Raw genomic sequence first — 27,263 nt, 5'->3', positions numbered from 1 at the left:
TTATAACTTTTGTATGTTTATTCTTTATTAGGTTCTGTTGATTTAGCTGCCTTTTTTATTAGGATTTTATAAATGTAATTTTGTCATTACGTTAGACTACGTGGAGTTTCAGGACCCGTTCCACTAAGTGACCTTAGCGCCAAGGTCACCTTAAGTGCGTTATGCACTTCAGATGATCTTAGCGCTGTGATTGTTTCGAGGAACAGGCCCAAGTGTTTTGTTCTGTTTTGTCAATGTGTCATCTACTCTGCAAATGTTTCAGCTTGCAGTCATGGCTATTGGGGTACATCTTGTGAGGAGTGTGGACATTGTCAGATTGGAAATACCTGTAATAAAACTACAGGACATTGTCAGCAGTGTTCAACAGGATGGGCGTTACCGACATGTACAGGTAGGCAGTATTCTGTTACGTACATAACACTAAACAGACGCTTTTATCTAATAAATGCATGACTGATTCAAATGGTGTATATAAATTCAATGTTCATGCTATGTCACACTATTAATTATCGAAACCGGAAGGTAAAGGTACAGAGTTCTTGACTGATGGCTAACACGTCTACTAGCGTACATTGTTATATTACATGATTACGTAAATTAACTGAATAATAATAAAAACAATAAACTATGGTTGCCAAGATTCTGTTTTTAACATCACTGTCAGAAAATATGACATCTGTCGAGAGGAAAGCACACCAGGTGTTTGGGAGTTACTTCCCTTTCATAATAAAAACGTCCAAAGTTCAAGATGTAATTCGAGAGAACATGTTATTTTAAACACTGAAGTTGAGCGAACATCAGTACTGATTTTAGTTTTAGTGATGCCTGTTTTCATCCAAACAAATAACAAGATTAGATATCAAGTTTGTTTTCTTTAAGGAAAACACTAGAGCACATCGGTGTATTAAGCATCGGCTATATGCTTAGATGTCAACACTTGGTAATTCTGACTTACAGTTTTAGAGGAAATTGTAGAAACATACAATGGATGTTTTGAATGGAAATGAACGGAAATGTTTTATTTAACGACGCACTCAATACATTTTATTTACGGTTATATTGCGTCAGACATATGGTTAAGGACCACACAGATATTGAGAGAGGAAACCCGCTGTCTCCACTTCATGGGCTACTCTTTCCGATAAGCAGCAAGGTATTTTTTATATGCACCATCCAACAAACAGGGTAGCATATACCACGGCCTTTGATATACCAGTCGTGGTGCACTGGCTGCAACCATAAATAGTCCAATGGGCCCACCGTCCGTGCATCGAGCGAGCGCTCTACCATTGGACTACGCCCCATCCGTGGACGTTTTGAATGCAAATCTTGACAAATAGCAAATGTTAAAAATAGTATTAGAATATACTGACTATAGCTAATAATAATGCAGCTCTAATTTCAAATGATGAATTAAGTTTTGATGTGAAAATAGACCATGCATAATAGCTTAGGGATCGCACTTCTATAATTACAGGGACATGCTCAAATGAATATGAGCAAATATCGTCAACCAAATAATAATACATAACCCCCCAAGAATCCCCCCCCCCAAAAAAAAACCCACCCTCCAAACAACAACAAAAAAATCAAAAATAATAATAGAAATAAAATAAAATAAAATAAAATAAAATAAATAAATAAATAAATAAATAATAATAATAAATGAGCAAAACAAAACAAAGCAGAAACTAAACAGAAAACAAATAAAAGCAAAAACAAACACAAAGAAACAAACACCTCCTCAAACAGTAAAACGTCCAAAAGTCCCCCCAACAAAACAACAACCCCCCCCCCCAACAACCCCCCCCCCCCAAAAAAAAAAACACAAAAAAAACCCCACCAACAACACAAAAACACCAAAAAAACCCACAAAAAACAAACAAACAACAACTACAAAACAACAACATACAAAAACAAAAAGTTTTCCTGTTCTGTTTGTGGGAATGTACATTTAAAAGATCCTTTGCTGCTAATGGAAAAGTGAAGATGTTTGGGTTTTTTTTGTTCGAATACTACAAGTGAAAGTTGCCAAATGTTTGACATCCAGTAGCAGATGATTAAGAAACCAATGTGCTCTAGTGGCGATGTTAAGTATAGCAAATTAACTTTTACTATTCATTTAATTATATACATTGTTCTTACTCTTTCAATTCTGTCTGACAAGGGAGAAAACGCTAGAGTTGCAACGTCTCTTCTCGTTGTTTTATTTGTTGCATTCAATATTGTTTTTGTGATGTAGGCCTGTAATTCGCTTACTCGTAATTATACAAATGCTGGTACTGCACTGATTGTTGTAGCTGGAATATATACTGTTTTCCGTGTAGTATCCATAAACCGACACATAAAAAACTACAACTCTCCCCAAAACCCCCAAGAAACAAACAAAACAAAATAAAAGAAACCAAATGAAGCCAAACCAAACCAAAATACAGCACAACACAACACAACACAAGCACAAGCACAAACACAACACTACAAAACAAAACAAAACAAAACAACACTAAACAACACAGCACAACACAACACAACAACACAAACAAAACAAAACAAAACAATTCCAAACCACACAGCACAACATAACACAACAAAAACACAAACACAAAAATAGAAATAAAAACAAGAGCTTCATAGGCCTAAACGGTCATCTGAATACATTGATTATCCCATCTGCTAGACTCGTGGAATGCACGATACCCACCATCTTGTGGATGTGGATGGGGTGGGAGTGGGGGTGGGTGGTTTTATGACCAAATTCATGATTCTGGTTCTCCATGGGTCCACATTTTGTTGGAAAGTGTCTATTAGTTGTTACGAAATTACCGTTTAAATGTATTTCTCTATACAACTCTTGTCATATTCGCCCCACCTAGTGCATGGAACTCAACATTAATTACATTAATAATTTAGGTAAACCATCCGTTGATTTTTGCATATAAAACGCATAGTTATAGCGTTTCTGTAGAGAAGAAGATTTATTTTAAATTGTGCTTCTGGGAGGTCACCAAATTCCACATATGCCAGAGGAGCTTACCACATAATTTGGTTAGAATTGCTCAAGTAGTTTTAGAGAAGAAGTGAAAGCAATGTACGGACAACATATGGCGACGGACGAAAACGGATCGGAATATGTCACGAGAGCCTTTTTCCCTCTATACTCTGAGTGTCACAACACGATGCTCTCACGGTATATTTACAATGTATTTCCGATATTATTATGTAAGGAAATCGAAATTGTGCACATGAAAGTAACGTTATTATATGGTTAAAGCTATTCAGAAGCTTATCATTAAAAGCAAACGATATAAAATAGTACCCCTTTCCTTGATCCATTCCTGCTCGTTTTTGTCCTCGATCCGTCTCTCTCTCTCTCTCTCTCTCTCTCTCTCTCTCTCTCTCTCTCTCTCTCTCTCTCTCTCTCTCGTGTTGTTTGATTTTCAAATATTAAGGTGTCTTCTATGTCATAATAACAATGTTCATTGATGTATCTGTATTTTTAAAGAGTGGTTAAGCAACCAAAAATGTATCTAACGTACTGTAAATGCGGCTCTTGGTCTGCACAATGAAATAAGAAACCTGCTTCTGTCCCATAGTTGCCAGTAAGAAATGTTTTATATGAACTTTCCAACATACTGATTTTGGCTTACCTGCTGTGAAACACATTGGGGGATGGGGTGGGGTTGCAAGTCATACAAAGGTCGCTATTTTGGACTTTTGGATATGTTACCAAAATAAAAATAGACGGTCCAACGTGAGAGAAACACTTTTGTTTCAGTCTGTAGTCGTGTTTCTCTCATGACATTTGACCTATTAGTATTATACTCTCACCCCGTTTAGTCGTTGTCTCTATTAAGTCGTCCGACGCCATATAACCGTAAATAAAACGTGTTGAGTGCGTCGTTCAATACACCATTTCCCTCCTTGTGTTAAGACGTGTAATTTGTGATGTTCCCCCCTTTTGAAGGTAATGTGCCACCTACCGTTTGTTTATGTACCAAGTCTCACAGTACGATGTGTAGACTGTCAAGTAGCTAAGACGTTTTACGAATATCCAATTCTGTGTTACATGTTTCTTAAAAATTATTGTATTCTACACGTGAAGCAAAATAAGTCACAAACACATGACCCGTATGCAAATTAAAACATTTGTAGTTCATGCCCAAAACGCATACACACACACACACACACACACACACACACACACACACATATATATATATATATATATATATATATATATATATATATATATACTCTTCAAAAAAACGTAGGGGAACCTGAAATATTGATGTTAATATCAACTATTGGACCGAGCATACGTTTTGACCACAGCCATCCAAGTAAAGAACACATTCCATAGTTGACACATGCATCACGCAGTTGCCCTGTGCACGTGCGTGGGGTGTCATTCTCGATTTGGCCAATTTCCAGGAAGGTCGATTAATCACTGTTGAACATTATTTCTGTCAATCTTTTTCATTATGTTGATCATACAGTTGTTATTGTTTTGTTTTTGTCATTTTTATTGTTTGAATTTGCGATGCGGCGTATGCAACGCGATGAGCGTCTATGGGCTATTGGCATGCTGCAAATGTGCGGAAGTCAGCGTGATGTTTCCAACACCTTCAATGTTTCGAAATCAATGATTAGCAGACTATGGAACAGGTAACAACTAACTCAAAATGTTGACGATCGACCCTGTTCAGGTCGTCCCAGGGCAAGGAAAGGTGTACAGGATCGATTCATCCGTAACCAGGCTCTAACGGCAAATCAAATTGTTGAAAACCTTTATCAGGCTGCTGGTGTCCGAGTTACGTGTTAGACGATTAGAAATCGTTGCCATGCAGCCCATCTTCATGCTCGACGGCCCCGGGTTGTGCCTACCTTGACAAATCATCACATTGTCCACAGAGGTGAATGCTGTAGTAAGCGTCAGAACTGGGGTATTCGTCGCTGGTCACGTATCATGTTTTCAGATGAGTCCTTATTCACTTTGGACTACCTTGACAGGCGTGGTCGGGTCTGGCGACGACGAAATGAACGGCACGCCAACGTCACAATGCGATTACATGACAGATTTGGCGGTGGATCGGTTATGGTGTGGGTGAATATAATATGGCTGACAGACCCCCCCCCCCCCCCCCCCTCCATATTGTGCAAGGAAGGCTCACTGGGTAGTAAAACCGTGACAACACACTGACATCATTTGGCGTCCCGTTTTCTAGGCGCGTGGGTCAACGTTTTGTTTTTCTGGGCGACAATGCCCGTGCTCACCGTGCACGAATCGTCAATGCTCACCTCCAGCAGCACAACATCTATCGAATGCCATGGCCAGCAATGAGCCGAGACCCTCTGTTTTTCTATGAAAGTAAATAAGGGCGCTACACTTTGAAAACGTGAACTGATATTTAGATCAGTAGAGTTTAGTTTTTAAAAATATGACTATTACTACAAAATATATAATCAGTATTATATCTGAATTAATATTAAAATAATATTTAGATATAAATATAAATAACTAAATACAAAATAAAAATACATTTGTCCCATCTTATGTTGCACGCAGTATTCTAAATCATGCAGCTGACCGCTAAATCAGTAAAACTAATTCTAAAATTAGTTCCTGTTTTATTGATTGCTTCAAGACATAACGAAGGGACATGTTTTATTTAACGATGCACACTCGACACATTTTATTTACGGTTATATGGCGTCGGACATATGTTTAAGGACCACACATATTGAGAGGAAACCCGCTGTCGCCATTAATCGACTACTCTTTTCGAATAGCAGAACACGATATTTTGTATGAACCATCCCACAAACATGATAACACATACCACGGCTTTTGATATACCAGTCGTGGTGTACTGGTTGGAGCGAGAAATAGCTCAATAGGCCCACCGACGGGGATCGATCCCATATACATTACAATACGCCGGATGTGACGACTACGTACATATCGTTTTTGATTAAATACTTCACGGCAAAATTAAATGTACAATGTGTAGCAATTATATATAGTAGGTCGTCTGCTGTTACACTTTGTCTTTCAACTTACTGAATGAAGATATAGTTTTTCTTGTTTAACGTAACCGCTAAACACACATATTTATTAGCAATCGGCTGTTGAACACCAAACCTTCGTCAACGTCTGGCATATAGTCTTTGTGTAAACAGGCACATTTTTCCCAAGTAGAATCAATTAATTTTGATATGCCACGGCCTTTCATATGTATGCCATGGGGCACCAGATAGGGGCATCACGACTGGTATATCGAAGGACCTGGTATTATCATGCCTGTGGGATGGTGCATAAAATATGTCCTATGATGCTAATGGAATAATATCTATAACTGTATGTCAAAATTACAAAATGGTTGACATCCAATGATTCTATAGGTGTCATTAAACTTTAAACAAAAACTTTAACTTACCCTACATTAGCCATAAAGGACATGCGAGTCGCCATTTACGAATAGTGTGTAGTCGTCATCAAGTAAATAATATAGCATTGTGTTCAGTGCTTTGACACTGTGTTATGTATTATTCATTGTTTTACTGACATATTGTTTTGGGTTATATATCGGCCTCGTTCCGACCTAAAGAGAGGAATTTTTCAAAACGTGGTCATGTACTCATCGGATTAGGGTTTTGGATGATGACTAATATGAGTTTACATGATGTCCCTTAAATGTATTTAAGTAGTCGTCTTACAGCAATTTTATACATCAATGTATAATATAATAATAATAATAATAATAATAATTATCTTCTCTTTCATTTGTTTTCTTTATTTTTCTTACGGGGAGGTAATATATATATAACTTTTAACTGAAACTTTTAACTCAACTGCTACAAATAAAATATGCTACTTTGGATTACAAGCAATATAGTGTATTTACATTTGAAATACAAGATACCACATACCACAAAGATATATAGTGGAGAATTTACGACGAAGTGTAGGTTAGTGGGTGGGGGTGGGGGGGGCGGCGTCCTTGTCAGTTGTGGGTTCGAATCTGTCCGCATGTATTTGTGTATTTTGTGTTTTTAAGAATGTTGTTCACAGCTGTAAATTCTTGTAAAATAAAATGCAATAAAAACATTAGTATGACGTCAGTTATGGATTAATCCTGGAAAATTGAGACATGTCAAAGCTGGTATATAACTCTTCACTGAACCTAGTAATGAGCCCATTACAACTGTTCAAAGACGAATATACCTGTGCGCTTCTGTGTGTATCTATGTGTGAGCACACACAAATGAATCTTTGTTTTGTTTATAATCATCGGCTATTGAATGCAAACATTTGGAATGCACCTTTCCATAGACAGGATAGCATACACCACAGCCTTGGAAGAGAATAAAATACAATCTGTTGAATGGATCCACGGATATGGTTCGATCCTCGGACACAAGCACCTGAAGCGAGCATTTAATCGACTAAGTCCGACTGAGGTAAATCCCCCCCCCCCCCCCCCCCCCCCCCACCATTAGCACGCAATCCCTATTACGATGTTGTATGCATGTACATACAAACATAAACGACAGTTGTATAATATGTAACTTGTGTTCTCATATCTTCTAATCTTGGAACAGATATAAGTAAACTAAAACAAAACAAACATAACTATACACAGTCGGTTGTGAGATATATCTATTTTAAAAAAAAAGGCCCGAATTTAATGTGATTTGTCTGAACGCCATTGATGTTCAGTTGATTGAGCAGGTGTACATTATTTCGTTTTTCCCCACCTATGTTTAGATTTTATATCCGCCCATTTACAGTGACATGTATATATATAACAAACGTCACGCATTATTTTATTTAGCTACACGGATCTAAAGATCAGCATATATGCACTGACGATTATACTGCTTCCTGTTCGACATCGAGTGTTCGGTACTTGCAACTAAATGGCGGCTCTGCAAATTTTCCAAATAATTTGCTTCCTTAGTGTTGGCAATCTTATTGGATCTTGTCTTGGAGCTCAAGGTAACTATTTGATATAGATTCTATGCAATATGTGTATTTTCTTTTAAATATATATTTGTAATTATGCATCATGAATCAATAATGTTGGTCTGGGTACACACTCAGCTGTCTGGACTAGCTGCAATGTATTCTAGTTGTTAGAATAGAGACATCAGTGGAGTAGCCTTACATTTACCTACTGGGTTAGACATTTTCTCTGTGTGTTCGAAAACCTAGTGTTATATGAGTACGTAAAACTAGTTACCTACCTACACCCTCTAGGATGGAACCAGGACTGAAATACGAACTCGTTACAGTCATTTGTCTTACAATATCCTTGGAAACTTCACTGCCGATAAGAGCGGAACGTAGTCCAGTCGTAAAGCAATCACTTGATGCACGGTCGGTCTGGGATCGATCCCCGTCGGTGGGCCCACTGACCTGGTTGAGTGGCTTCACATTGACCTACTGAGTTATACATCCCTTCTAGGATGGAACCAGGACTGGGATTTGAATTCCTTATCCTAGTTTGTCTCAAACAATCCTTCGAAACGTGACTGTCGCTATGTTAAAGTCGATAAAGCAATTTGTAACAGTAAAGATACTGTTCTGGATTTTATTTGACCGTTGTTAACATGCATGATGCAAACCGAGCCATTTTAGCGGCTACAATTACATATTATATATAGTTTCTGGTTTAAAACATCACGGATTGTATATACAATTTTTCTCGAATCCTTTGTATAACGGTCAAACGGGCTTTAAAAATCCCAGTAATATCGTATGTATGAAAACATGCATTACACAATAAAATAAAATAAATGTTTAGATACTAAAGATATTAGGGGAAAAGAGAGAGATAGATACAAAGAAGTTTGGTTTGTTTAACGAAACAACTTAGAGCACGTTGATTTATTAATCATCGGCTATTGGATGACAAACATTTGGTAATTTTGACATATAGTCTAAAGCCCAGTTCTCACTTGAACGATTTTTCGTACAACTGCGGTGCGACTCAAAGATTTTACAGGTTGCACGGAAGTCTGATGGATGTCGCACGGGAGTCGCAGGGGGTCCGCTGGGAGTCGCACATCTCGGCTCCCTTAAGACTCACGTACGACTCCCGTGCGACCTATCATACTGCCGTGCGACCTATCATACTGCCGTGCGACTGCTGTGCAACCTCTATGCGACCAATGCGAACTGTGCGAACCTAGAGACAGCCGTACGATAATTTTAAACATTTGAAAAATGTCGCACCGGCATGCGACATGTCCGAAATACACACGACACCCCTACAACGTGTGCGAATCATCAACATACTGCCGTGCGACTCCCGCACGCCCTGTAAGATTTGGTGGTCGCACGGAATTCGCGTAGAAAATCGTTCAAGTGAGAACGGGGTTTAAGATGAAATACGCTACATATTTTTCATTAGTAGCAAGGGATCTTTTATAAGGACCATCCCACAGACAGGGTAGCATATAGCACGACTTTTGATATACCAGTCGCGGTGCACTGGCTGGAATGAGAAATAACCCAATAGGTCCAACTACGGGGCTCGATCCCAGACCGACCGCGCATCAAATAAGCGCTTTGCCACTGGGCTACGCCCCGCCCCTATTAAGACGACGAAGACACAGTGAATATATAGACATTTGTTTTCTAAACGAGAGAAGTATATATACATATAATTTTAGTGATTATATGAATGCTCGTATTGTTAAAGGGACATTCCTGAGTTTGCTGCACTTTTTAAAATGTTATCGATAACAAAGACTTTTTAATGATTGTAATTACATATCAAATATATTATTTTGCATAATATATTAATTGCTGTATATTAAATGTGTTTCTGATCGTTCTAATATTTGTACTAGGTTAAATTTCATTTCATTTCCAAATTATTATTTTTTTCGTACGTAGGAAATTATTTGAAGACAAAATCCAGTTTGGGCTTCTTACAAATATTAAGACGACCAGAAACACATTGAATATACAGACACTGATATTCTAAACAAGAAAACATATTTAATATGCAAGTTTAATCGTAAAAATATTGTATCTTACAATGCAGCAAACTCAGGAATGTCCCTTTAAATACAGAGCGTGTAACAGTGGCAGCAAACCAGGAACAGTCTCTTGAAAAATACTTCGATAGTTCCACCCTAACTCCCAAACCAAGAAAACGAACGACAATCTACGTTAGTCACCAATAATACATCAGACCATAAGGCACATTTTGATTTCATTTCAACTTGTGTTCGTGCTTATATCCAATTAATGTTCAGGCACGCTGTCATGGGCACTCACATCAACAGTCTGAGTTGTCGGTCCAATTGTTAGTGGTTAGTGAGAGAGAAAAGGGTGTGGTGATGTTACACCTGCCCATTGAGTCGTCAACACTCGCTCTGGGTGGGAGCCGGTACTGGAATGCGAACCCAGTACCTACCGGTCTTGCGTCAAATAGCTTAACCACGACACCATCGAGACCGGATATAAAAATCTAAAAGTGGATAACGGAAGTCGCAACATATATAACAAGTATGAATCTGTCATTAGCATATTCAGTACCTTATATCTTTACCTTTTGTAAATGTATTACTTTTTAAATTAGTTTACTATGTTTTAGTGTTTTACTTATTATTTGCAGAACGGTATCAGTGCCACTGTGCTGAAGGATGTACAGGCAAGATCGAAGATCACTGGTGCGATGATTGTCAAAAGGGATTTTACGGACGTTTCTGTCAAAAAGGTAGCAACTTCCCTCTAGATTGTTTAAAACAAACCTCCTGTACTGCTATATAGTTCCATATTTTATTAAAGTTGTATTGGCTGAATGAAGTAATAGAAACTCAGTTTGATCCAGTGTTCCGTAAAGTGTGTGTATGTACTGGGCTGTCAGTTATTTTACTGTTAATCTGTAAAAGAAGCCGACATTGAATATAGTTATTTTTAACACTCTTTTGCATTAACAATGTATTTTGTATTTTTAAAAATAGTACAAAGATGTCAGTTAATAATTTCTATTTCATTTCCAGGATAAAACTTGTTTTTCCAAACCAAAAAAAAATAAAAAAATAATAATAATAATATAAAAAATAATAATTATAAAACAAACAAAAAACAACACAAACTTAATTTAAGCTTGATGATAAGTAGACTATCATGATTTCGTAATATATGCAAGCAGCATAGCACTTTGAAATCTGTGTACATCAGTTTGCACAAATGAGTCCAATAATACAATCCAATTAGTTTTTGTTTATCTGTGTGGACAATTGTAACTGTCAAAACAACCCAGTTTCAACAAATCTAAGATTCGTTTACCCTAGACTTGGAACCTTGTCTGTATGTGTGTGTGTGAGAGAGAGAGAGAGAGAGAGAGAGAGAGAGAGAGAGAGAGAGAGAGAGAGAGAGAGAGAGAGAGAGAGAGTGTGTTTGTGTGTGTGTGTGTGTGTGTCGTCAAATATAAACAGTTAAATGCATTCCACCCTTAAAACTAAGCTCCCCCCCCCCCCCCCGCCCTCCCATCCAGCCCTCACAAAATTTGCGTTAAAGTAGGATGCTAATTACTAGACAGTAATAGTCCAATAGAATATAGATTTCAGAAGCTATTAAGAGAAGGCGTAATACTCGTGGCGAATAGGGTCTGATGCGCGGTCTGTCTGGGATCGATCCCCGTCGGTGGACTAATTGGGCTAATTCTTGTTACAACCAGTGCACACGATTGGTTTATTAAAGAACGTGGTATGTGTTATCATGTATGTGGGATGGTGTATATAATATATCCCTTGCTACTAATGGAACGATGTAGCGGGTTTCCTCTCTAATAATATATGTCAACATTACAAAATGTTATACATCCAATAGCTGATAATTAATAAATCAATATGTTCTAGTGGTGTCGTTAAATAAAACAAACTTTAATAGTTTTCCCTGTCGATTACCGATCTACCTGTATGATATTCAATATCGTATTTCAGCACAAAACAAAGTTCAGTGGTATGCAGCTATGGATCTTTAAAAAAAGAGATACTGTGGGGACGATATACACTTCTCATACCGCCTATAAGAAAGAAGGAAACAAAAAAAAAAACACTAAACGAACAGAAACGTTTCAATAGGTGGGACGTCAGTGGTTGCACAAACATGTGCACAGAAAATAGTCCAAGCAAGGAGTTGTAAGTGTTTTAAGACAACACAGCCATTTACGAGGTTAGTCTTTTGTCATTTATATTTTTGAAATTTCAGAAAACGTGGCTCTGGGAAAAACAAGCGAGCAGTCTACAACTTGTCCTCATCGTTTAGGTAAAGCTAGTCTAGCTGTGGATGGTGACACTACCACAACGATAAGTGGAAATGGTTCTTATCACTGCACGTGCTCAAAGAACAAACCGAGCTACTGGCGTGTTGATCTGGGGAAAAAGTACCCTCTGCAGAACATAAGAATATATCAAGCAAATACATGTAAGTGTTACTTGTAATAATAATAATAATAATAATAATAATAATAATAATAATAATAATAATAATAATAAATAAATAATAATAATTAATAATAATTAAAAATGTCCACTTGCTTCCACTACTCCCGTCAGTTTTGTCTGTCTCTCATTTTCTCATTCTCTCTTTACCCCCATGCACAACCTTTGTCCGTCGTGGAACTTCGTGGGTGGGGTTAGAAAAACAGAAGGGGTCACCTCTGGCGGTAGTTTTCACACACATATAACCCGACCTGCCGTTGACAGCGGCTGCTAAGTTTCATAAATAAACAAAATATTTTTGATAACAATATATACTCTTCAAAAATGGTAGGGGAACTCTAATAGAAATTTACAATTGCCAAAATTGTAAGGTATTTTAGCTGTGGGGAACGGCTATATGATAATAGTTAATTATTTGGGCAAACGTTACAACCGGTAGTTCAGTATAACAGTATGTTTTATGACCACCAACGATCTTGAAGGACGAGTGGGTTCATAAGCGAAATTTGAAAGTTGACGTTTTATAATCAGTAAACCGCAAATGCCTACAAACAAAACAATAACAACTGTATGATCAACAGAGTGAAAAGAGATTGACAGAAATAATGTTGCACGGTGATTAATGGACCTTCCTGGAAATTGTCAAAATCGAGAATGACACCCCACGTACGGGGTAACTGCGTGATGCATGTGCAAACTATGGAATGTGTTTCTGTGTGTTGATAAACAGACCTGAACGTTCTTTACTAGGATGTCTATGGTCTAATAGCTGATATTAATATTTCAGGTTCCCCTACAGTTTTGAAGAGTATACCTACATATAAAATTAAATGATATGGACCAATTATTTCACAGCGCCAATCCTTCTGTAATAAATGATGTTGCTGATATAGAATACTGAACACCAAATGTTATGCTGTCATATTATTTGAATAATATCACCTCACAAAAGTTGCAACCAGTCGTGCGTTTCATCAGCCGGTCCGGAAAGCATGTGCAGCTAACATGTCACGATTACATTGATGTGTGCATGCAGGTAGTCCTAGATCATACTGAATCAAATCAAAAGGTTACAATAGGAGTGCAACATAATATATTATTAGCGACATTTTAAAGCAATTCTATATCTGGAATATGGTTATTTAAACACTTAATTTTAACGTTTACCGTTTTTTACCGTTATAGTGTTGACAAAATTTAACTAAGACACATATTTTCATATTATTGTTGATTACCAATTTGGAATTGCCAAGCTGTCTTCGGAAACTATGCTTATCTCTGAATGAATTATTCATGAACCCAGGTGATAATTTAGTATATTAACCCGATTAAAAATGACATGCAAATTTAAAGGTATATGCAAATTTGCAAGGTCTTTAGGTGATAATGCGTTGTTGTTAGTTGATTACGTGTCTATTAGCCAACAAAGCCTGTATAGCTGACGTTTTCATAACATTTAGTTAAAATGCGTGACGTCAAACTAATTTGGGCTAATCGTTATGACGTCATATTACCGATGGAGGCGACGTTAAACATCAGCACTGCGATTTTCTAGAAATCTAATTAAAGTGCTATTTTAGAAGTGTTATAGGATAAATAGGATTCGATGCTCGTGTTCATTTGCTCTACCGATTAGATGATTAACTATTCTCGTGACGAATCATCTATGTGTTAGTAGTGTCCGTTATGGTGTGGACAGATAATAACGTAAACGGTGGTGATTCATCGCTTTTGTTTTACCTCAGATGTAGAACACTGAAACTGACAGCTCAGTTCATTAATGCCACTTGGAAATGTTGTGGTTTCCTCTAATTGGAAAGAATCGTGAAACATGCAATTGGTTTGTCATAAGGCATCATATGTTGCTTTTGTTGATCGTCGTTACGGTGTCCACGTGTTATTTGCAAAACAGAAGAATAATCTTGCAAAATAAACCATTTTTGTAATTTGAACCTGGCACAACATGTATTCTCTTTTTTTTAAGTCTTTCAAATACTGAATTAAATCAGGTTCTGTGTTATTTTCTCATGGCCCTTATTTGTAACACGGCAATTTTACGTTTTTCACCGAATTAAGTCCAATATAATTCCAAGTGTTTTTTTGCGGTGAAATTATAATAATTAATTAATTATGTAAGTGATGTTTACCTCAGTATTGCGTGTAGTGCGATAAGACAGATATTGTAAGAATGACCCATCAACGAACCTGAACAACTGTCCGACTGCGTATACGTTTCCATTCATTCATTAATTCATGCATTAATGCATTCATTCATTCATTCATTCATCCATACATCTTTCAATAATTATTTAATTTTACAGCATGTATGACAGACGCGTATGCAGTGTGTGTATGTGTGTGTGTGTGTAGGGGATGACCAACCCTTTGATGCAAATGTTCTTTTTTTAAAATATTTTTTTCCGGAGGAGCACGACTCGTCCCCATATAAACGTAGCTCGTCACAAGCACTTTCCACCTCCTGTTACAATTCCAGCGTACTCAACTGTATGTAGAAGTAAAGAGTCGTGCTATCAAATTTCCAATTGTCGTGGGCTGGATAAAGCATTCCAAGAGTTGTGGATTGTGTGTACAAACTTTTGAACCTTTGAAAATTATCATCTTATATAATAAATGTTGAGTATTGTTTTAGATCACGAGAGACTAGTTGGATTTTATATTGAAATTGATGAGCACGTGTGCTATCGCTGGCCAAATACATCGTCTCCACCAACTGAATTTGAAGTAAACTGTGACCGGTATGGACAAGCCGTTGAGATCAAACTACCTAAAAACACTGTCAATGCATCTCTTACTCTGTGCGAAGTCGAAATATTTGGTAAGTGATCAATAAAGCAATATTATCATATGAACATAATTGTTATTAACAATATACGGAGGGAAGGGCCGGCTATGTTAAAACTGAGAGTATACATAGTATACGGATAACTACATAATGTCAACACATTTTTGTCTGTTATTTCTTTTACGTTCATCGGGGTATGAGCATAAAAACGTCACCAACAAACTGTGAATCGACGAAGCCGTTCTCACATAGGTTTGCATATGTTTTTTAGGGTGTGTTTTTTGCTCATACTCATATGAAAGAAATAACAGACAACATTTATAATTAAATTTCAAATATATTTACTAATGATGACACTAAAAGTTCATATTTTATTTCGAATTATTTTTCGGTTCTTCAACAATAACGCTCAGTAAGACAAACTACTGATATAAAGTGACGTCATCAGATATGACGTTCCCTGACAACGTTATATGTACGTTCATCGCCAAATTAACAAACTCGCATTGCTACGGTTGGACCAATTCGATGACATTAAATTGTAACGGAAATTTAATTATTATAAATAAAATTTAATGCTAAATCATTATTTTCTTAATTTTGTAAACGTTAGAATCTGATTTTCTGAACACCTGGACTTTGGACACAACCAGTTCGTGTTGTTAGCTGTGAATAGTTTAGATGTGCAGCCAGCATTTTATATTCATACTATATGTAACAATTGCTGGATAACGAATCTTAGTTTTACATCGTGAACATACAATGTTTATTACAGACCTTTTTAATCTTACTATAGTAATAAAGACAATTCTGACCGTACACTAAAACACAATATTTTATTGAAAATATCCTTGATACAAAATATCGCATGCATAGAACGTGTTCACCTAAATGAGGTCGTGACCTTAGCCGGGAATATTAAAGGGACATTCCTGTGTTTGCTGCATTGTAAGATGTTTCCGACTAATACAATACTTCTACGATTAAGCTTACATATTAAATATATTTTCTTGTTTAGAATATCAGCGTCTGTATATTCAATGTGTTTCTGGTCGTTTTAATAGTTGCAAGAAGCCCAAAGTGGATTTTGTCTTAAAATAATTTCATACGTACGATAAAAAAATAGTTTAGGAAATAAAATGAAATTTAACCTCGTACAAAAATTAGAACTACAGCCACTAATATTTTATGCAGAAAGGTATCTTTGATATGTAATTACAATCGTTAAAAAGTCTCGAATATCTGTTTTGTTCGTGGAACTAAATATTGTTCAATACAGTTGTTACAGTTGTTGAGTGTATAACACTGAATGTTATATACCAAAGAGATATGCAATGTGAGAAAAGACTCAGTACTCTGAGTATGCTCCAGGTTGGAACAGCAGGGCGAAATGTTGTCCTAGCGTGCCTCTATCAGTGGTTAGTCGTTTGAAGGAAGGAAGGAAGGAAATGGTTTATTTAACCACGCACTCAAAACATTTTATGTACGGTTATATGGCGTTAGACATATGGATAAAGACCGGACAGATATTGAGAGAGGAAACCCGCTGTCGCCATTTCATGGTCTACTATTTTTCAATTAGCAGCAAGCGGGCATTTATATGCATCATCCCACAGACAGGGTACTACATACCATGGCCTTTGCTATACCAGTCGTGGTGCACTGGCTGGAACGAGAGATAGCCCAATGGGCCCAATATGAGAGAGAGAGAGAGAGAGAGAGAGAGAGAGAGAGAGAGAGAGAGAGAGAGAGAGAGAGAGAGAGAGAGAGAGATTTCTGAACAGTAAAGTACCTTATTTGCCAGTGCATTGCTTGCATATTAAGAGACATTGCGAAAAACATTTATAACTAAGTAGTTGTCTATATACTACGTCGTAAACGTGTATCATGTGTGCATGTATATTAGTATTAAATGTATTTTATTTGTATGAACAGTATGTACAGATTTCTGGTATGGTGAAGACTGTGACAAGACGTGTAACTGTAAAAATGAGACTGAAGTGTGTGACAAGAAGACAGGAAATTGTACAGCTTGTCCAGATGGGTTGACTGGAGACGCCTGTGACTGTAAGATATTTAATATGCGCGTTCGTCGTTATGAAATCACATACGAACGAATGAATGCATGTTGGTGTTATACCTACATACAAACAGTGTTGCTAGTTTGCTTTGTGACATATTATAAGGATGCATTTATATTACACCAATTAAAATATATGTATATTGGACTGGGTATTTGCAAAAGTCAATTAATATCAAAGAAATAATTAATCTAAAAATACTTTTTAAAAACTTAGCTATCAATGAAAACCTAGAATTTGACATTTTGTCGAAGTTTGTCTCGATGTAGTGTTCTAGCTAGCAATAAAAAAGGGCGCTCTGTCCTGCCCGTGTTTTGTGCCGCAGTATTTTAGCTATGCCTTTGACAGGACAGGATGCTAATTTAATTGTAGGACATTCCGAACCCGAAAGTCATTTTAAGGCATGTGCTGGATATGATATAATGTTTGACATTCATGAACATCATACATGTAGGTATATATAATTATAGAAGCAAACTTTTCATTTCCTTTTATTCATGCTTCTGTTTAGTTTACTAACACTGTTTTTAGGGGAGGGGAACAATCAATTTCTAAAACCAACTTTATTATTCTTATACATGTATTTGAATAATTGATGAACAAGTAGATTCATGGCAGGAGGTTATATTATTGTACCAAAACACTAAATATAGACACAATTAAATCATATGTAATAAATACAACTGACGTAAAAAAAACTACAAAAAACAACAACAACAAAAAACAAACAAAAACAAACAAATGTTAGATGACAAAACAACATCTCTTGAATATAGTATTAATACCTTCCACAAATTCACTTCAAAATAAATAAATAAAGGAATTAAAAGAAATATACAAATGACAATAAATTAGAAATAAATAAAAATAAATAAATAAATAAACAACTACATAAATGATATCCAGCATGGTGTGTTTTATTATACACTCTACCGTAGACCGTACATTGCATATAACGGTATTTCATATATCAATAGTGGGACACTGATTGTGACGGGGAAACCCGAGTCCATAGTTTGTGATCGAGCATGTTTTCCATCGCAGCTGACAAAAAAGCTCTACCATTGAACTACACCTCGTCCCGACCATATGAAACCTGCACAATTATCCATCTTGTCATACTGTTGGCCATTGATATATCGTCTTCAAATGCAGTTATGTATCTGTTTGAGTGTAATAAAGTTATGTTCAAAACGACAACGCAATGGCAGGACAGTAACACCATTAGCAAATAATAATAATAATTAAGCATAATAAAATAAAACAATAATTTACAAATCCGCTTTTGTCTTAAACGCATGCAATTACATACATTTACATCAACGCCCTCATTAAAAAACAAAATAATAAAAATAAAACCCCACCCACAAACAAACCCCCAAATACCCAAAGGCATCGTGAATTTGACTCGTGTGTGTTTCCCACGACGGGGTGTTATTAAACATTAATTCATTCATTGGTTGCTGACCTGTTGTCGTCTGTTATATGGAAGAGTTAGACATTCACAATTGTGAGAAGCCATAAGTTGCATAGTTGTCTAGATGAACGGGCTAGCCCAGTTGGTGAGATTTCCCTACCTTGAAAAATTCGAAACAAAAGCGCTGTTTCTAAATTAAGTGGACTCATGTTTAACGTTTGTTGTTATTATTATTTGTTTTATTTTAATTATCTATTTGTACTGTTGAGTTGTATTGCTTTATATGCCTTTTTGCTTGCGATTATACATATATATATGTATATATATATATATATATATATATATATATATATATATATATATATGTGTGTGTGTGTGTGTGTGTGTGTGTGTGTGTGTGTGTGTGTGTGTGTGTGTGTGTGTGTTCTTATTACTATTTATCAGTATAGAAAGTATAGTTTGAAATGCATTCTCCATATTCCATAATATAATTTTCTGCGTGCAATAGATTCCAAACACATGTTAGCGTATTGCAGGTATAACTACTGGTGAAATTGGCTCCTTGACAGTAAAGGGTTTAATGTCGATTTTTCAATTATCGTTGCGGATCAATGTGTCAAGTTCCTCAGAAATGTTTCAGCTTGCAGTGATGGCTATTGGGATGCATCCTGTGAGTTGTGTGACCATTGTGAGACTGAAGATATCTGTAACGAAACTACAGGATATTGTCAGCAGTGTTCTACGGGATGGGTGTTACCGAATTGCACAGGTAAGTATTATTGTGTTGCACACACTAAAAGACGGCATGAACTCATAAATACATGAATGGATGATGAATAGTTGCTTCAAGGTAACATTATGTATACTATATCTTTTATGTCTATGTTGTCAGGTTTTGTCTATATTGTTTTAGTGTGTTTGTTTGTATGTGTAGTTGTTCGTTCCCACCCCAACAGATGTTTTCCTTCTAAATTTTGGTTTTCACAGAATGCGAAATGGGCAGATATGGAAACAATTGTTCACAGAACTGTGATAACTGCAGAAATTCACACTGCGATAATTTGAATGGCACTTGCGTTGAAGGATGCGTTGCTGGATATACCAATCCTGATACTGGATGCAACGATACAGGTAAGTAGATTATAGATATATAGATCATTACATGGTTGAGAGTGTAATGTCGAATTTATTGAAGTAGTTCTGGAATTGTTTTATTTCACCGAACAAGAGCTAGAACATTAGTACAATTCCCAAATGAGTAATGCATAAGTTTAATAATTAATGTGTTCCAGTCTGTAATATACAAAGATACACAATCGATGTTGATAAACAAAATAGCACACACCTTCCTTTCATAAAACAAAATGTTCATAATTCAACATGTGGATCGAGCGAGCATCTTATTTTATACAATGACATCGGGCGATCACCATTATTAATGTTATACTTAGTGATGTTTGTTTTCTAACGAAACATGTAACACGATTGCACATACAATTTGTTTTGTTAATGACAGCATTAGAACACATCGGCGTATTAATCAGTGGCTATTGGATTTCGAGTATATGTGAAACACTTGATAATGATGACACTGATATATAATGCTCGAAGTAACCCGTTACCTTTTTAGCACCAAGGAATCTTTTATACATACTTTCCACTGGTTGCGACGACCCCATATTACAGAACCATCATATAGTGAATCAAGGTATTGTTATCACAAGCCCTGTGTTGCCGTTGTTGTTGTTGTTTCTTTGTTGTTGTTTTTTGTGTGATAGTTTTTGCTCTTCTTTTTTGCTTTTTGTTGTTTTGTGGGAATGGAAAAAACAATCATAACATTATTTCACCTGGGTCTAAGTGTATTAGGTAGTCATACACCAAATAGTATCTGAGTGGGTCAAAGTATGAGGTGCATCCCATAGTTGAGGCCGCAGTCCTGTCATTGGTGATACACGTGAGAGTATTTGTTGTAATAACATGTTGTTTCATCAGGCCAGTAAATTCCCTATGTCAATGTACTACCGTTGACTGGGGTCCTACGAAAAATAGCATGACAATTATTGAGCGGAACTAGGGTAGTCATAGACGATTATTGAGCGAAACTAGGGTAGTCATAGACGGTTCCCGGTATGTCTAGAACGAACATCTTAACCCCCAATTATTTTTTATTCAATTCAAGGGTGAGGGGTGGTAATATTTATATCCATGCTGTATATGCCGATTTGATTGTTGTGTGTAGTAGTTTTAGCCAAACGTGTTACTAGTGCCGTCTATGAGATTTGATTGTTGTGTGTAGTAGTTTTAGCCAAACGTGTTACTAGTGCCGTCTATGAGATTTGATTGTTGTGTGTAGTAGTTTTAGCCAAACGTGTTACTAGTGCCGTCTATGAGATTTGATTTGGTGTTGTACACCATATAGGCGAGCTCGATATCATTTGAGCTAGAGTCTATTCCTATAAACAATAAAATACAAGTATAAGATAAACCAACACATTTGTTTTAACCGAAACTCAATAACTGTGTAAACACAGTGGTGGCTCAGATCCCAGTCAATGTTTTGAATGCACATGATGTAGTACAGTAAATGTTGAAAATGTTATTAGAATATATTGGCTATAGCTAATATTAATGCAAAATAGAGAATGAAGTTTAGATGAGATAATAGACCATGGCTAACAGGACAGGTATCGCGATGCTATAATTATAATGACAAGATCAAATTAATATAAGCAAGTATCATCTCCCAAAATATGCCACCTGTCAACCGAACGGTTTCCAGAAAATCATCCAGATATAAGAATAAGAAAACATTTTTAAAAAAACACATACCATAAACAAACAAAAGCAAAAGGAAGTAAAGATGAAACAAAAAAGCCCAATAATACACCACGTCAAAAAAAAAATTCAAACAAAAAAGTAAACAAAACAAAACAACAACAACAAAAAACAACAACAAACAAACAACAACACAACACATAGTGTATGTGTTGTATGTATGTGGAATACATTTAAAATATACCTTGCTGGCAACGCAAAAGTGAGGGTCGATAAATCAACATGCTCTAGTGGTGTTGTTGTACATAAAACATTTTCACGTTTATTGTTAATTTAATTCTATAAATAGTTTTCTTATATTTCTATTTCAGTTCTCTCTGACAATGGAGAACACGTTGGTGTTGGAATATCTCTGACCGTTGTGGCTGGAATATCCGCCATTTTGTGTGTTGGATTTCCAGGTGTTTTTGTATTGTAGGTCTGGACTTTGCTTGCTCGTAATTATACAAAATGCGTATTACTATGATAAATCAAAAAGTATGTATGCTTTATGCTTAGTTTACTTAATAAAAAAATGTTGGCACAAATACGATGAGATGAAGCCTAACAACATATATCTGCCATCTGTCCGTTTGTATCTGTGTTAATATTTAAATGCGAAGATTTTTAATATTATACACAACAATTTTAAAACGAAAAGTGCATGTATATAACTCAAATAAAATATTTCAATTAATTAGTAAATAATTCATACACACAACATTTCTTCTTCTTCGGCGTTCGATTGGTTGTATTATATCCTTTGTCCTGTGAGAGTCGCATATAGTGCGAAATGAGATTTTGTATTCGATTATGCTGTACCAACATGCATACATTTGCATTATACCTGATTTTAAAGTTATCATTTAAAGGCATATTGTCACAGACCACTGACCTATTTAATGGTCCTACAAAGTATTACCTGAACAAATATAATTTGATTTGTCCCTAAATGTACTTTATTCAACGATCTTTATAACCCCCATACTTCATTTATTAATGTCATTTTGTAAAGATAATTGAATTATGGCAATGGTCCATAATTCAAAAACTAAAATTGCTGAGAGGGATGGCGTGGATTTCACTCCATCATGGTTCAGTTAAGGTGATGTGATAGCTAGATTTGGTTTCCGACAATTAATGTAATATTTATTTATTATCCATTTTCAGAGAAATAAGGTCCTTAAATCTGTGACAGTATGCCTTTAATATAATCTTGAGTTCCTGACAGTGCAGTGATTGACTGTTAGACAGTCGGACCTTTGTTTAGTTATATACATATGCGTATTACTGTGATAAATCGAAAAGTAGGTATGTTTATGTTTAGTTTACTTTAATAAAAATGTTGGTACACATACGATGAGATAGAGCCTACCAATGTGTATCTGTCGCCAGTCCGTCTGTATCTGGTTCAGTATTTAAATGCTAAGTTCTTAATATTATACAATTTTTTTTTTTTAAAACGAAATATGTTTCATGTACGTTTTTTCCTTAATTAGTAGATAATGTGTGGGCGTTGCGATGCCTTGTTTGTTTGGTTTTTTGGGGGGTTTTGTGTTCTTTGTTTTTGTTTTCTAGCAAACCAGCTGTCTAATTATGGAACGCTTAGATAATTTTATTGCGTCTTTTCTGTTTCCTTTCCTTTCCTTTGTTCTTTTGTTTTGTTTATCTTTTTCAAAAATATTTATTTATGTCCATATTTATATCGAGTACATATATTACTGTCGCCTAATCCATTTTTTATTTTTTAAACACCAATAAAATATTTTTGAATCAATCAATAAATAGTGTTATTATTGTTTTGTTTTTGTATGCACCACTATAACTACACAACCGTGTGCTGCCTCTTTTACACTCTCGACTCTCATTCGTGTTTCCACCATGAAGTAATAATTATAAAAATAGTGTTAACTGGACCAACTAGTATCTATTATATGTAGTATGCATTTCCAGTAATCTGATATACACTCTGCCAAGCTTGGTTAAACACAATCCTATAACAATGGTGCATTGTGTCCTTTGTTAAACAAATGTAGTTGTTGTATTTCGTTTCTTATTTTAATGTTTTTAATCAAGCTAAGGTTCAAACACGCTGTCCTGGAACACACCTTAGTTATTCTGGCTGTCTGTCCAGGATAGTGGGTTAGTTGTTAGTGTTTAGTGAGAGAGGAGTGTGTAGTGGTCTTCCACCTACCCATTGAGCCTATTAAAACTCGTTTTGTGTGGGAGCCGGTACCTGGCTGCGAACCCAGTACCTACCAGCTTTATGTCCGATGGCTTAACCACGATACCACCTAGGCAGGTAATTATTGTAAAACTACGTGTGTTTATACAGCGTAAAAGGTATTTATAAATAATACTTCCTGGTCGATATCTTGTGTGAGGAATATGCAACTAAATGTAGGCTTTACAACTCTTCGGGTCAAAGTTGGAGGTGCACCCGAAATTGTTTCATGCGGGAAAAATATGTGTATGCAATTTTATTTCATCTAATACCACTGTCAAGTAGCCTTGTGCTTGAAACATTTATGTGGTACCTTTAAAAACAGTACTAAAATTCTGTGCGGAACTGGAGTAATCATAGACGCTACCCGTTATCTCTGGCTAGATATTCCGGTATTTTAAGGGGACAAAAATCAATTTTGAAAGGCATTATGCAACAGAGAATAATACATTCGTTCCCGTTAGCTAATGAAATAATTTCGTTGGCACCAAGTTTAATATAGTTGCTACCACTTTTGGGATGATGCTATTAAGTACCTGCCAAACAATACACTTTTTTTTTGCTATTTAAACAAAAAGAAATCGTCAAAACAAGCAGCCGACTATTTAAGAAAGTTATCTTTCAAGAAGCAGCAAATGGCGTATATGGCAATTTCACTCCTATTACCACAAACGGGTCGAAACAATTCCGAATCAGAAAATCTGGAATGACTTTTGTGATTCAGCAAAACAAAATGACTGGATGCAATAGATTACCAGACCATGCTCCTTTCTACATTCAATGCGAGTGTGAAAGATGTGATAAAGACGTATGTGTTGCTGCTGTGACTTGGGAATATATGTATTTCATTAGTTTTTGTTATTGTCGTCTTTCTAAATGTGGCCACCTGACTTTCATTGCTTTAGCAAAATGGCTATGGAGCTCAAATTGGGATATATTATTCCACAACAACAATATAAAATACAATAGTAAAATATAATATCGCAGGTAAGATAAGGTATGGCACTGCAATTTTATCTGTCACCAGTCGATAATATAACTGAAAGGAAAATAATACATTATAAGTAGTATGCAATATTACAAGAGGCAGTCGAGAAGAGAAAGATTTATTTGTATACACGGAACCTCTCTCTCTCTCTCTCTCTCTCTCTCTCTCTCTCTCTCTCTCTCTCTCTCTCTCTCTATTATTATTATTAGTAGTAGTAGTAGTAGTAGTAGTAGTAGTAGTAGTAGTAGTATATACGCGGTGTTTTGGCGGGCGTACGGGATTGTACGCCATTCCAAAATCTATATCCCGTATGTCTGTACAAAAAAACGCGTAACGAATGTATTACCTTTTATATCTTTGTTTTATAATTAAACTAAAATTACACTAACAGTCAAACTTTTAAATAAAGTACACACACATTTTGAGTTTGAGTTTAATAGCATAACATAATTCCTCAAAATATATTAGGTTTTTCTGTTAACAAATAACTATGGGAGATATTTACTGCTTCTCTGTTAGCTGTTTGGGTATTAAGAGTGTCAACAAGGATTCCGGGTGGTTTCACCCTGACATTAGTTTGAACTTTGTGTTTCGCAAAGGGAGACAACTGTTAGCGCCTTATTATCTTGCATGTTTTAAACGTCTATGATTATGTTGTAATCGTATCGTTGAAACACAATTGAACACCCGCAGCCGAAAACAAATATGTGTCGTGTTGTACTAACTTGGATAATCTGTAAAAAAAGCATGTCAAGTTATTACTTAAATTATGTTCGTGATAACTGGCCCAAGTTCTAACACGGTAACTGATTACACAATGCTATATTCTAGCTTTAGCTTTTAATACGCGAAAAACTACAAAATAGCAAATTTTCGGGGCCAAACGTGCTCAAGAAATCTTCAAATAAACAGTAAAAATAAAATTTACCGAGTTGTGGTATTCTCATCCGCAGTTTGTATTTTCCTACAAACAGTCGAACAAGTCACATGACATTTCGTACTCCCGGCAAATTCTGTATTTTCCCGTAAAACCTGTATTTCCCCGCAAATGACACGGTGTACTTGTGGTATGCATTGGGTATTGACCAATCAAAACACATGAAATTTATCTAAAAGGTAATATATATATATATATATATATATATATATATATATATATATATATATATATATATATATATATATATCACACTTGCAATGTATGTACACAATTACGCCGAGTCTCCCTGGGCTGTCATGCCACGAGAGATCAGGTCATGGGCAACCTAGAGAAACACCTCATCATCCGCAGGTCTTAACTACGAGCTACTCTCGGCCTGCTAAATTCCTAACCTATTCGTAGCTCCCTACCTTTTATTTTTAGACCGACAATCAAAATTGCGCAAAACTTCCTTCATCAAAATGCTTTGGCTTAATGCTACGAAACATTCCAAATTCCATAGCACCATACCCCCCCTCCAGTATATATATTTTACTCTTCAAAAAAGTATATATTAGTTACGCGGGTTTTTGACAGGGCATACGGGATTGTACGTCCCTCCAACATCCGTATTGCCTGAGGCGCATAACATCAACTTTCTAAAAATATATTGGATTTTTTTGTTAACGCAAGGTATTACTGGGTTTTTTTTTTTTTTTTTTTTGTTTTTTTTTTGTTAGCTGTTTGGGTATTAAGCGTGTCAACAAGGGTTTCGGGTAGTTTTACCCTGAAAATATTCCGAAGGCCTGTTTTACACCCGCAGCCGCAGAGTGGTACTAACTTGTTGAATATGTAAAGACTATGTCGAGTTATTACTTAAAATATGTTCGTGATAATTCTAACAGGGTAACTGATTACGCCATGCTATATTCTAGCATTAGATTTTAATACGCGAAAAAACTATAATATAGCTTCTTGACCGACAGCGACAATCTTGCGCTCTCGAGTTGCCTCCCCCCCCCCCCCCCCCCCACCCCCTGGAATGAGTGCTTCTTTTGGAGCTTTGTTGGAGTACCGAGTCACGTACATGGGGTCACGGGCGACCGTGACCTTAGTGTATGGCGACTCGGTGAAGAAGACGCGAAGAGGATGGAGGAGGAGACGTGCGCCAGGGGCGGCTCGGGGGCATCAAAAACTGGCGGCGGGTCATTCTGCGTCGCCGCCCCCACCGTCACCACCGAAGAGGACGCAACCGCCATCGGCGCCTACATCCCCGGACGAGTCAGGCTAAGAGGGCAGATCCACCGACCTCCACACCACGGGCGCCGACTCCGGTGCAGCGGTCGATTTTACAGACCGCTCCCGTTGAGTCGGCACCAGGACTTATTGTTGCGCCACTGAAGCGGAAGGCAACATCACCGACCGTCCAGCCAGCCAAGGTCAAGCCACCAGTGCCGGTAGTCGCTCCCCTGAAGATTCCGAGTGGACCGTTGCAGTCAATGGACTGAAGAAACACCTGCATCAGTACATGCAGGGGACACGGCCGATCCGA

At 36.5% G+C, this 27,263-nt stretch overlaps 1 protein-coding gene across 1 annotated transcript; it reads left to right on the top strand.

Annotated features, from left to right (window-relative positions):
- The first annotated feature begins 7,835 nt into the window (after positions 1-7,835).
- On the top strand, positions 7,836-22,570 carry LOC121370802 (scavenger receptor class F member 1-like). Its single transcript, XM_041496280.1, has 8 exons — positions 7,836-7,999; positions 10,632-10,733; positions 12,233-12,448; positions 15,116-15,301; positions 17,204-17,335; positions 19,407-19,535; positions 19,754-19,897; positions 21,913-22,570. The coding sequence occupies exons 1-8, from the start codon at positions 7,921-7,923 to the stop codon at positions 22,017-22,019; spliced, it is 1,095 nt and encodes a 364-aa protein (XP_041352214.1). The 5' UTR covers positions 7,836-7,920; the 3' UTR covers positions 22,020-22,570.
- Positions 22,571-27,263: the final 4,693 nt, after the last annotated feature.

The sequence above is a fragment of the Gigantopelta aegis genome, chromosome 1 (assembly GCF_016097555.1).
Source record: "Gigantopelta aegis isolate Gae_Host chromosome 1, Gae_host_genome, whole genome shotgun sequence".
Classification (NCBI taxonomy): domain Eukaryota; kingdom Metazoa; phylum Mollusca; class Gastropoda; order Neomphalida; family Peltospiridae; genus Gigantopelta; species Gigantopelta aegis.
The sequence above is the reverse complement of the archived record's forward strand: the minus strand, read 5'-3'. Positions and strand labels throughout refer to the sequence as shown.

Bases quoted from the DNA above. Each gene is read 5' to 3' on its own strand.
- LOC121370802 (XM_041496280.1), top strand. From the start codon at position 7,921: ATGGCGGCTCTGCAAATTTTCCAAATAATTTGCTTCCTTAGTGTTGGC. The intron at 15,302-17,203 runs GTAAGTGATCAA...TTGTATGAACAG, and splicing joins GTGCGAAGTCGAAATATTTG to TATGTACAGATTTCTGGTAT. The intron at 17,336-19,406 runs GTAAGATATTTA...GAAATGTTTCAG, and splicing joins GACTGGAGACGCCTGTGACT to CTTGCAGTGATGGCTATTGG.